At 41.1% G+C, this 13,735-nt stretch overlaps 1 protein-coding gene across 1 annotated transcript in view; it reads left to right on the top strand.

Moving 5' to 3' along the window:
- The window catches only part of cntnap2a (contactin associated protein 2a), a 296,814-nt gene that overhangs the window by 240,363 nt on the left and 42,716 nt on the right, over positions 1–13,735 (top strand). The window contains exons 16-17 of the mRNA XM_076761762.1: positions 2,675–2,831; positions 4,741–4,868. Coding sequence (XP_076617877.1) covers positions 2,675–2,831; positions 4,741–4,868 — 285 coding nt within the window. The remainder of the gene's footprint in view (positions 1–2,674; positions 2,832–4,740; positions 4,869–13,735) is intronic.

The raw sequence follows: 13,735 nt of genomic DNA, 5'->3' as shown, positions 1-13,735 counted from the left end.
GAAAGATGAGACACAGACAAGAAATTTGAGTTTGGGGGGAGGGGGTTTGTCATCCTTTGAGGTTTAACAGATAATTCTGGTTTGTTCCGGCTTTGGTCTCTTATCTGCGTAGTTTTGGCTAATGTTTCTATCAGCGATGTCTTATGGTACAAGATATCTGTGTGTACGCGCACAATTAAGGCAGGTAAGGCAGATCAAAGCTGAACAGAGCAGTTCTCCAGGCAGAGCACGCATCTGTCTTTTTCACTGCTTTTATTTTGCAAACATCTGGTAAACTTAACCTTAAAAACTTTTGCCCCAACAAGACTACTCGAGGATTTTATCAAATTCAAATCAGATGTGCCTTTTTTCTGCCTGATGTAATGTTGCAACACTAATTTCACTGCAGCGGGACGTCTCAGCCCAGCCGACAGGATAAAATGTTGGCACTGTAAGTTTCTGCAAACCGTGGATTTGTTAAATTTGTATTTTTTTATGTATACCACCGTGGTTTGCAGAAATGCACAATAGCAACATTTATTCAGGCTAATTGAATTTCTGATAATGATGGTGCACCTTCTTTTGAAATCCAGGACCATTGTGCACCCGAACACACACACACGCTACCACACTGATGAGCTTCATCTTGGCAGCGTCCTCTCACTGCAGCTCTCCATATGAACTTTGTGCCAGTATGATTCACATATATCTCCATCCATCCGTCCTGTCATTCTCTCATCTCCCGCTACGCGTCTTCCTCACTCTCCACTCCTCAGTGGTGTGTTTTGGCAGAGCTTGAACAGAATCACACAGGAGAGTTAAACTGGCACAAAGCGTTTCCTCTCTGTATCGTCGATTACTCCACCTGAAAAACAGCTTATGAGAAGGATCGAGTTGGATTTTTTTTGTCATGAAAATAGTCATATATTACTTATTCTCCACCTGTCTATAAAAATTTAGAGTGAAGACTCCAGTCGGGTGTGTTATGACATGGCAGCGTTAGTGAGAGGCCAAACAGAAACTGAGAAAATTTGCTGTTCGCTCATTGTTTCACACTGCATGTTCTTGTTTGGCTTAGACACAATAAAGGGTGACTGTTGTTAGACTACACCTCGTCTGTTGCTATAACTTCCATGGAAACACCAGATGATACTTCACAGAGAGAGGAAGGATGTGACTAAACGTAAGGTGGAAAAAACTTCGGCACATTATCTTGTCCGTGAACATGATTTCTGCCCGAGTCACGTCGGATTTTCATTGGCAGTGACGGTTGTTTAACAATGAAGACAACAACTTCTATGAACCCACTTGCCGATCACTTAGAAGTGGCCGCAGATCAGCTTCAAGGACGGTGACATGACACCTACTAAATGGGTTGAGGGGTGTTTCGGGAGGCTGGGGGCTTAGCTTGGTTGGCTGTGGTTGGGAACCTCACTGACCTATCTGTGAAGGTCTTAAATGCAACCTTGGTTCTCACTTCTATAGAAGTGCAACAACACAAACACATAGGCGCACACACATATGTCTCCACACAAAGGGAGAGGATTGTGAAGTCTCTCGAGGAGGCAGTGTTAATCCTATTGACAATGGCTTGTCTGAACAGTGGCCTGAAGAGAGATGAGGCTAATTCTCTTTATGAGGACAATAAACCCACAGGTCACCAAGGCCAAACACACACACACTCACACAGAATATATATATATATATATATAAAAACACACAGAGGCACATTCGTAGCTTCCTCCTGGAGTTTAGCCCCAGTTCGAAAAATCAAAACTATAATAATGCAGTATATCACACCTCTCAATGCAACTGTGCTGCATTAAGTCTGCATCAATCCCCTCCTGTAAAAAATATGGCTCAGGAGAGTTCATTGTGTCTGGTGGAATTTGACAAAGCGATATTGACAATGCAGCTTATTTTCCTGGAATAAAGAGGGAAATGTAATATTGTTTCATTCTCCCTTGCTGGTATTGTGATGTATTTCCCGGCGCCAAAATATTTACACCTATCTCCCTGCCTAGATACTGTCTCATGCCGGAATACGTTATCCAAAGCAAAGAAAACAATATTACATTTCTTATTGAAAAGCAGTGATCCTTCACCTCTTACCCACTCATTAAAGGACACACACACAGTTACAGGCACACAGGCACACAAAGAGGTGTTTCAGCACATCTGTACGCATTTGTTGTGCTCAAAAGTAGCCACATTCACTTAAACACTTAAATACACACAGATTCACACACAATAATGCATAAGATAAATGTAAATGAACCACCGAGTGTGTGTTTTAATAGATCTCTAAAATCACAGGTGTGATCTGTGACTAAGTGTGCCTGCCAGTCTCAAAGGCATTTACCATCCAGCTGTGTAAAACATGTTGAGCAAATGAATTACCTTCAGCATGCAGCTGCTTGCTGTCAATATAAATCACATTAATGCGACAAAAGCCTCAAACAGTTAATGATTTAACAATTAATCACCTGTAATGGGAAAGAGTTTGGACAGTTTAGTAACGCAACTTAATTGCCTCCACAAAAGTTTGTGTCTTTGTCTCTGCTGCGTTTTTCTGTGGGAGGCACAGCGAACGATGTCAGATAGAAACCACGCGGACATGACTGTACTTTTTCTTGAAAGGAACTTACATGTTGTTTTTTGTTTGTGTGTGTGTGTGTCTGTGTTTGCTCCCCAGATGGGACCCCCTATACGTGGTGGGTGGGTCGGGGCAGCGAGAAGCACTTCTACTGGGGGGGCTCAGGGCCCGGCATTCAGAAATGCGCCTGTGGCATCGACAGGAACTGCACTGACCCCAAGTACGACTGCAACTGTGATGCTGACCACAAACAATGGTAAGTCAGACTGTCACGTAAGAGTTCAGCAGGAGCACAAACAATTTGTATCGTATTGATTAAGTTTCAGTTTTGCAGAGACTTTAAGTCTGCAGCAACAGCTGGCACCGAAAAGTTTTCATTCACAGCAAGTCCACCCACTGCAGTGGAGCACAGGGGGTCATACAGGAACATTTATACAGCTGAGTCAGCACATCTGTTTATTTCCATCACTCTGCTTAATGCTCCTTTGAGTATCCAGCTGTATCCACCCTACCTCACTTTTATAGATTTGCCCTATCGCTAATGCCTCTTGGTTATCAGAGGTTCTATAGCATATGCATTGAATAAGAAATAAGTTTACCTCAGAGTTTACCTGAAAATCATGGCTAAAGAAATACTGCCTTATTGTTTTGTTCTTTAAAAAACCTTTAACAGTGCAAAATAGTAAAATAGCAAAATCTGTGGTTGTCAACTAGAAATAAGGAGCTACGTCAGTCAATCAAGGACCAAAAAAGTGCCAATCTGACGCTGCTATTGTAAACTGCACGCATCCTGTGTTTGAATGGAAGGCTTGATATGCATAGTAACAGTAACTAATTAGAGTCAATTATGATTCATTCAGTGACAACCTTTTTTCTTTTGAACTTCCTGGATCAAACTTATCAAGATTCTCCTCTTATGCTTTGCCACAAACCAGCTTCACTTGAACAGTTGGGCTTCATGTTTTGTTCTTCAGGGACAGAGGAGTGTTTGTCTTTCAGTGGGTCAGAGGAACTGGCTGAACTTGTATTTTACTTTAACAATATTAAATGTGCTTCATGCTTGCAGCTGTTTCTAAATTAAACTTGGTTTAAAAAAGAATTGTAAAGGTCAGTGTACCTATTAAGTGCCTATTATGTTTCATAAGTACGTTATGTTACCAAAAACTTAATTCTGGTTGACATTCACGCATAAAAACATCTCTGAATCCCTGCAAATCTCCAACAAAGAACACAACCTCTTGCCTGAAAGGCTGCAAAATAATTATATGGCTATATTAACTGAACTTTGAAGAGAAAGCTGACATAGCCATGGAGAGTTTGAAGGAAATTTTTTGACTGTGAAACTAAAATTGTCAATACTCTGATGCTAATGTCTGCAGTAATCTGTCAGCTCAGACGCTGCCTTAGCTGGACTGTCTGATGAGGTGTCTAACTTCAAAGGCTGAAGTGACTGAATGATGAATGCCACCATCAGTGATGAGTTTATTTAAGAGGGGTGTTTGCCTCCAGATCCAACAGTGTGTGTTTCAAAGCTCTTTTAGCCAGCTGATGGATCTTCTCATTAAACCAATTGCATCGCTGTCTGTGGGTGTGCACATACTGTATGTTAGCAGGAGGAAGAGATTTCATTTGCTTTCAAGTCCCCCCCCCATGTCTACAACTGATGAGATTACAAATAAGGCTTACTCTGTCTCGTTCCCTCCATTAATATTGTATGCATTAATGTCTCATTGTTTGGCTGAGTGAGTTTTTGAAATATCACCCATATAACTCTATTTCCACTCATTACCCATAGTTTGCCAGCACATAGGAACACATGCACACACAAAGCCATAAATTACATTTTACTGTTTCATTTCCAAACTGCAATGAATGGCAAACAATTGAAATCAAACAGAAGAATTTAGAACAATTCCTGATTTAAAGACTAGACATAGACCCAAAAACATTTGCACACTCAACCAGTCAAAGACTGATTATTATATGGAGTTATACCTTATTATAGATATTAAAAGTGTGCTCATAATTCCATACAAACAATACATGCGTGTATATTAAGTAGTATGTGCAATTGCAATGCTTGATGATGAGAATATACACCCAGCTGTCACATGCTGTACATGGTAATCCTGCTGTAATACTATGAATTATTTCAACTCACACAGGAGAGAAGACGCTGGTGTCTTGGTGTATAAAGAGCACCTTCCAGTCAGCCAGGTTGCAGTGGGTGACACCAACAGACCGGGCTCTGAGGCCAAGCTGACTGTCGGACCACTCCGTTGCCAAGGGGATAGTAAGTGTTATGTCGTGCATCCATGTGTAGTGTGGAGTTAAAGTCATTTCAGCAGTCTTTAGTATTTTGAATGACGGGCAGCTTGGCAAATAGGTAGCCATGTCAGAATCCACACCCGTTCTCATTCCCAGAGTGTCGGTGCTTGACGATCCTCGGTGTCTCATACAGAAGCACAAGATACCCTTTAGCATCTGTATGAGACGCAGCAGGCTTTCAGCTAACAGCTCCGGCCGTCCATCGCCTTCTCATCCCAGGTCGTCAACACTGACTCCGCTTTGAGCCTCACTGCCAGAAAGCTTTTTAACACATAGTTAATGAACTGCTTGGTGACATTTAGGCATCTAAACTACTGGGTAAGAAAAGATGTTTCACTTTTGATTTCTCAAAGGACACAAACGTCAGTCTCCTGGGTCAAAGTCATATGTATAACCCACCACTCCCCCAACCGCTCTTACTAATACTATGTCACCCCGCTCTGAGCGTTGAAAAAGTGCTCCAGCTGTGCTGACAATAGTGAAGGTTAGTGATTTATAATAAAGCGATTACAAAACAGTAATACATAACAATTGAAAACCTGAAACAAAATTAGGTTGTAGATAGTATTGATCTGATTTAGTTTAATAGTTTAATAATACACATTATTGTAACCCAAACAGAGGTCTGATCTCTCTGAGTCCAGACTGTGGGACACTCTTGAGGTTTCTTCAAAAAATGTGAAAAGGTCATTGATGGAGCCAGGAGCTAAATCATGCTGTGCTTTAGAACTATCAGTAAGATCTTAAAAAGAAACGCAGACCTTACAGGGAGCCTGCACCACAAAGTGAAAGCATTCTGGATAAGCTGCAGGTGCAAAGGAGACCTTTGAGCAAGGCAAGAGGACTGCAATTACAATGGCCTAATTGAGAGGAAATATGTGCATTAATGACTTCCTCCAAGTCAGCCGCTGAGAGGAGTGGTCTCATTTTCAAAATAATTCTCAGCTGGATGTAGAGACATGACTGCATAACCTTTGCGAACGGCTCAGCAAAGGTTGAACCAAGAGATCACCTCCAGTCTCTTTAATACAGCTCGTATTAAAATTGCCCTGTTGACATTGTGTGTAGCTTTTGAACAGCTGGGGGAGCACACAGACTTTTTTAAGCTCTAGGAAAATCCTGGACAAACAGTCAATGTTATTCGAAGACGCTGTTAAAAATAGTTGAAAATGTGTGATCATTTTCCTCCCTGGGAGAATTTATAGAGAAAATCAAATGGGACATATAACAGAAGTCTTGAGGCTGAACAGTATAGTAGTAGGTAAAGGTTGTCTCACCTATTAAGGTTGCTCCATGGTGTCTGTTGAACCATGGTAATGCTGTGTCTGAAATGCCAGTACATTGCTAGAGTAGGTCAGGTAGGACACCATGGACAATTGAACATAAAATCTAGAACAATTTAGATCTAATTCTCCTGTATCTTTTGTCCAAGGATGGTCATTTGTGTCTCATATGCAGGGATGCAGCAATACTGCATCCTCATGAACTTATGACAACAAGAAGCATTGTTGGACACTCAAACTTTTGGTTTGTGACACATGTAGAATGCATTTTTAGGTCTCCACGCCGGCAACGGGCGTGACCGGAGACATCGTGTTTCTGGTCGTCCCTCCATCTGTCCGCACAGTACATGCATACATCCAATTCTCATGAACACAATATCTCAAGAACGCCTTGAAGCAATTTCTTCAAATTGAGCACAAACGTCCACCTGGACTAAAGGATGAACTGATTAGATTTTGGTGGTCGGAGGTCATGGTCACTGCGATGTCACAACACTTTTCTGGTCGTTATTCAACTGTGTAACTCAGGAATAGAAGGGGATGTGTGACTATATTTCACATTTGATCAGATACTGAACTGGTGATACTGATCTTGGGTGCCCACCTTGAAACTGTGCTAACTGCATAGATTTAGAGAAATATGAAGATGTGTTTGAAGCATCCACATGTTAGAATTTGTAACTTTTTTGCAGCAACATCCATATTTGAAGAATTGTTTACTGCCATGTCTCCAACTTTGTGTTCCATCAGTATCAGCCAAGCATGTGAACACATACAAGGACTGTGTGTCTTTTTTTTTGTTGTTTCTCTCAATGAACTTACACACTTCAGGTGATTGTCATTGCACCATGTGATGAAGCTCTCTATCAGGCCTCTGCACTCCTCTGTAAACATAGACAGTATGTTTCTCACTTGAAATTGTTCACTGGAGTCATACATGTCAGCAGAGTGATAACTTCCATTTTACCAAAAAAAAAATACACTTAATACCCTTTATTGAATTCTTCAATACATATATTATTTAAGTCTGGTGGAGGCATGTAATCACGAGGTGGTAACTCTGAGGGAAAATTACTGATAGAAACCAAGTCAGTGCCAGCTGTTTCCATCACTGTTGACATGTAAAGGTATGTAATGGGGGGAACTGAAAGGATTGTGTAATAATGGAGAGCAAAGTGCTCCCAATCTGGAATGATAGCTGGCTACATTTACACTCTTACACTTATATTACTAGTTGAATTCATTATTTTAAGTGCCAGGTGCTTGGTGCACAATTTACTTCGGAAGCTAAAAAAGCTTGAAAGAAGCCAAGCATCGAAAACTTTGATATTATCTCCACATCAGAAAAATCTAATTTCAAGCAAGGACACACAGAGAATAGTTAATGACACGATGATTAACTCTCTTTGTTTGAAGACATCAGCATCACTTCTTCATGGTCTGCTGTGCTTCACATGTCACACCTGAACATGTGAGTCAGTCAGTGAGTGACATCCATTCATTTTCGTTTTTAAATACTCAACAGTGTTAGCACAAAAAAACCCCACCCCACTCTGCTGCTGTAAAAGTGCCCCACCTTTGAAAGGGTTGCACCACACTTGAGGCACCACCCATGAATAGATGTTGCTCTACTTACACACATCAAAGCATTTGGCGAGCCCCAAATTAAACCCACCCACTGTATTTCTTTAGGGTTAATGGAAACTGTGCAACTGTACCATCAGTGAGGACTTGGCAATAGTTAAAATGTCTGAGGAGTTTATTCTCAAAACGGGATTTAATCACACAGTATACGCTACTTTATTTGACCTTAACAATCAACAGAAAGAAGGAAGGAAAGACTACTTTGGTCTTAATTATCCTCACTCTCCTCATGTGGAAGACAATTTTGCCTCTTTCTTCATCCCTAATCCCAGTGGAAATTAAACATTATAAGTATGTCTTTGACTGCACAATACATGCAGACATTGTTCGCCAAACTTTTGGAAAGTAACAAACCTCTTTTGACAAATAGAATGTGCTGCTGATGGTTTGAATAGGGTCTTAAATTAATTAAATTAAAAACTATTGTGACAGAGAACAAGAGAAAACACTTCATGCATAGCTGAGTACAATTGGGCACATTGTTATTCTTGGGTTGCACTTGAGTGTGAAAATAACACATTGCTCATATTCACATTGTGCCGATCAATCAGAGAAACAGTTGTTTTATCTTGACTCTCTCTCCTCTGGAAAATTATTATATGTATGTGTGTGTGTGTGGGTGTTTGTGCACCTCTGTGTGCGTGTGTTTTTGTGTCAGTATGCACATGTGTTTGTGCTTATGCTTTTGTGTGTGGCCAGATAAAGGTATCTGAACTCTTCTCAGAGACTTTCCATCTAAACACTTATCCTCCCATCCTTGTATTCTCTTCTGTCTTGTCCTTGTAGTTTTGGCTGTTTCTCAGGTAAACATCAGATATCAGAAACACACACTCATACACACACTGGGAGGTCGTTTAATCCTTGCTGTGTCTCTTCTTGTCTAGTCTTCTAATCAGTGTTGGCACACTGCTCTCTGCGGGACTTTGGGTCATCTGGAAGACACACACAGATTCTGCCACTTTATCATATTGACCACCTTTCTTTCCTCCCAACTCGTGAACCCGTTGTGCTTTGCTTTTCTTTGTCCTGAACCCACCTTTGATGTGTCGAGTTGGCACGGATTAATTGCATCACATTCCTGATGCATCTGTTATAGTTGGCTAAATGAAACATTTCTCATTCTCAATCTGAGTGGCCTTTCACACAAACTCATAAAAGTCAAAATGGATGATGGAAACCTTATCCCAATGATGTAAAGCCACACAGCCATAAAGAATAGCTCCCATTACTGGGGGATATTCAGTAGCTGCAGGGCTGGAAAAACACACACCAGCATGTGATGCGCACCAAAACACCCACGACCACTGATTTGTAAGCCTGTGTACCAGGGGTGTCAGCAAGGCAACTTGAGGATGGTGCGGGATTACACTTGTCAACATGTCGACACTGTCCTACTCTTAGGAAAAGCACCACTCTTATAGCATTTCCTCCCCAGATCAGTACATCCTGGGTACTGTACTTTGAGTACTTCTTCTGTCTGTGTGGTGTGTCAGATGTATTGACATCAACTGACCAGGAGCCAAGCTTTGTTAGCTTAATGTGCTTCAGGCCGGCCATGTGTCTTTTATCTCATCCCTCCTGATTATGATCAGAACCCCAAACAGACTCCAAGTACAGCAAAAGGTATTTTATTTAGTCTGGAACAAGTGAATCAAACTACATTTGTGAAGGCAACATCAATGACTGTCACTTCCCAAATGTATTACCCATTGAGAGGATTCAGAACAGAACTGTGCGACTCCCTCAATCAAGCGGCTCTGTCGTTTGAGATTGCCTCTGCCTCGCCCGTCATCTTTATTTTTTCTATCTCCTAAGACGCAGTAGATTAAAGCAGCATAGAGAAGAAGTAATGTCGGCATCTGCTGTGTGATGTAACAAAATACCAGAGAGGTTTTGTAGAAAGTAATATCCTGTGGAGAGGAAAAGCAAACATGGATTTAATCTTTTGTGCAAGGCAGCATGATCATTACGATAATAATGCTTCATATATTATCTATTGACTGCTCATTTTTCATAGTAAAAGGAATAATAGAGTGGAGCTATGCAATCTCAGTGGACTGTGAGTGCAGATATGTGCATTCTTCCTGTTTTACAGAGAGACTGTGCTGCATTTAAAATCGCCCAAGAAATATAGCTAAGAATGCCCCAAAGTTTCCACTCTCATTTTTATCTAGCCTCTCAGTCCATCCGTCCATTCATCGGGGAGCAGGAAGTGGCCTGGTTCTGTCGAGGGTGCAGAACATGACAGAACACCTGCCCTCGCTCCTCACTGGTGTCACACTCATTATGGTCCCTTCATCAACAATCTGGTGCCACTCTCACTAATGTCCCTTCATCACAGAGCTGCCAACATATAAACAAACCATGATTTAATGACCCATGACATCACATCTGTTTGTGTGTGTGGCTCTATCATGTTGCAGTATGGCAGACACAATTACCAAAGATGGATCCTTCTGTCACTTGGAAGGAGCCATATTCTCTTTGTCTTACTCTATTATCCACTGTGTGTGTCTGAGTGTGTGTGTGTGTGTGTGTGTGTGTGTGTGTGTGTCAGAGAGAGAGAGAGAGAGAAAAAGAGAGTCATCCTCTTTTATATTGAGTGACCAAATTAACAAACTAACCTTAAAATGAAGATGACTTTGAGGTATGTTTGCAATAGTGCTGGCCAAGACACTGGAACATGGAGCATACATTATATATTGGCCCATTAAGGCATATTAAACATATATTAAAAAATTCACACGTGAATAGGTACTCCGTTTATGATTGATGCTTCTCATACTGTGCATGGAGCTTTGTCTCAGTAAGAGCAATGATGATTGGCTGCCATATAATGGGTTTTCATAGGCAAATGACTAATGTATCAGGCAGTCAGGAAAAGTTTTAGTATGGAGGTACTTGTGTGTGTGTGTGTGTGTGTGTGTGTGTGTGTGTGTGTGTGTGTGTGTGTGTGTGTGCATGCTTCTGTGTGTGTGTTTATGTCTGCCTTTCTGTGGTTGGCACAAAAGGAAGTAAGAGTATAACTTTGTGCATGCGTGCGTGCGTGCGTGCGTGCGTGCGTGCGTGCGTGCGTGCGTGCGTGCGTGCGTGCGTGCGTGCGTGCGTGCGTGCTCCAGCATTAATGAAGTCCATTTCCATGGCTAGTTTAATGGCAGCCTATACACTCACAGGAAGACAGAGAAGAATTAGTCCCATTTATTGATGTTAAAAGGGTTTGGACATATTAATAGATGGGAATGAAAATAAATGACAGCAAATGAAGCAAAGCAGCGCATATTCTATTATTATAATGTAATGCACCTGTTATGAGCCATGCTTGGCCTCATGGCTGAACAGAAATGAAAGCTTACAAGGGTCACCTATGATAGTTTCATATTAATCAATTGGCTTGTACTCATTTGTCACTGTTCATATGCCCACATGTAATCGATATAATTCAAACATGCTTTTTAAGATGCTGAGGGTCTCGTCGGGTTCATCACTGTAAGCTTTCTTTAAAGGACTACTGTGTAAGGTTTATCTATTGACAGAACATGGCAGATGTTGTCCACCATGTTGCTTTGCCATGTTTCTACAGCAGCCCAGAGCAGACAAACCAAACACCGTCCCTACTTTCATGTATTTCATGGCAGCCATAGTTTCACGCTTGCATGTTATTACAAGTAGCTGAGTGGCTCTACACAGAATGAACAGGTGATCAAAAACAGTCGACAAAGCTACTCTGAATTCTTTTGGAACTTAGCCAGTTCCATTAACCCTGAAGGAGGAAAATCAAAGATGATCATAGAATTGTTTCTAATCCCCACTGGAGATGTTTGGACCACCTGGTGCATGTTTTTACCCAAAGCGCTTCACAGTCCCGTAAGCACATGCAATTTTTAGCATAGCATTACATTCAGGAAACCACACATATGTGTACTCCTTCTGTCTAACAATGATTCGTACACTAGAAATAGCCTAAAAGAAAATGACTAGATGACTGTCTTTCAGACTTTCATCTCCCTTTGTCTCTCCATTCATGTGATTATATCTCTGAAGGCATACTGCTAAAAATGTATGACAAGCAATTTAATTACAAAGTGAGATTGATAAAGGCTTCAGAGGTCTCAAATGATGCACACAGATTACCTGAAGATTCAAATACCACTTTTACTGTGAATATACAAGACCATAAATTTACAAACCACAAATGGCTCAATTACACACAAATGAGATGAAATAGAGGTCTCAATGGAAATTTAAGAAGTAATGCAAGTAAGAAATATATGCGTGTTGTGCCATAGAGCAAAACATTTCAGATCTTTATATGTAGGTTCAAGTGTTGTGTTTTGAACAATGATGTCTAAGCCATGCCCTTAGGACCACTTTCTCAGTCAGATGCATCATCTTCCAAGATAGGTGCTGCTTCCTCTTGTTATATGACACTATTGTTAGCTCTTTGATGAAAAATCCTCCCTTTGCACCTGAAGTAGGTAACAGAATAAGTCGCAAGTGGCAAAGTTAAATGAGATGTCACAGTGTGTGTGCTCTGGCAGGCCTGATATCTTATGTCACGATCTAAAGTGATATTATTACACTGTGATCCTGCATGTAGCACGATGCGTGAGAATGAGGCTATTAATGAGCTATTTCTGCAGTGTGGTCTACTCTGCGGGCAGCCAACAGTATACATGAATTTGTGTTCCTAATGTGCATGAGCATGAATTTATATGTGTGCTTGTTTGTGTGTGTGCCTCAAAATGTCCTTGTTAATGACCTGAGATAGTGCAGTCAGTCATCCTTACCATCTGCTGGTACTGGCACATAACCCATCTGGTCAAGCATAGACAGATGAATCATCTAGTTGGCTTCCAGACCCAAACTTCACCTCAAACTGCATCTCACATCATGTCAGCCGCTACAGTTCAGTGGGCTTCTTTTTTTTTCTTTCTTTTTTTTTATACATGTGTCCCTGTGGCCTAATCCAGAGGTCAACAGCTGTTTTCAGTCTTTAATGCAGCACCATGTTTCGGTCAAATGACTTGATGGGTCCTTGCAAAGAAACGTCTCTCTGTGGGAAAGCATCTACTTGTGTAGTGCAAAATGAATGATAATGATAATTTAATAAGACGAGGATGGGGTGGCTGCAGATGTGCCCAGTTTTTCTGGATTATGATCAGGATTCTTCTGTATCGATGTTGACTGGTTGAACAATGGTTGTTTAGAGCTTGCTTCATTCCAGCTATGGATTAATATAAACAGTAGCCACACATCAGACTTCCCTTACAGTCGCAGGATTGAGCTTCACTGATTGGATTGCATGCTGTGAAATTCCTTCCTCCCTGAAAACTAAGCAGATCGAGCTGATGTTGTTGACTGATGTGCTGTTTTACAACATGTTTTTTTTTTTTTTTTTTGGACGCTGCACTCAGGCCTTGTAAGCATTGTGAAGTATTTCAAATAGTGCACTGGGATAGAAGGTAGTAGAAGCCGCCACCAAGAACCAGAAGACCATAAACCATTTTATCTACACTTTGAAAGAAGAAAGAAAATGAATATCAATGGACCATTATCCTGTTCCGCCAGTAAAAGCATTTAACAATCGAGTAGCTCAGCAATGGAGGCCACAGACATCCTAAAAGTAGATCTGAGATACTCCTTGCTAAGCTAAGTAGCACACCACACAATGAGACGAAGTACATCCAGGAGAAAAAGAGACAACAGGATTAGAATTTCAGCACTGGCATCACCTTGAGAACCAATTAGACAAAGAAAAATGGCTTGTCAATAAAACCACTTCAGATTCCATCTGAAGACTGCCTGTCTGTGAATCACCCATCATTAACCACTGACACAGTTCCTAAAAAGGCTTACTAGTTTCTTGTTTCGATGTACTGTAAGAACACGTAAATGTCTCAACTGA

The sequence above is a fragment of the Chaetodon auriga genome, chromosome 21 (genome assembly GCF_051107435.1).
Source record: "Chaetodon auriga isolate fChaAug3 chromosome 21, fChaAug3.hap1, whole genome shotgun sequence".
Classification (NCBI taxonomy): Eukaryota; Metazoa; Chordata; class Actinopteri; order Chaetodontiformes; family Chaetodontidae; genus Chaetodon; species Chaetodon auriga.
This window is presented reverse-complemented; position numbering and strand designations above follow the sequence as displayed.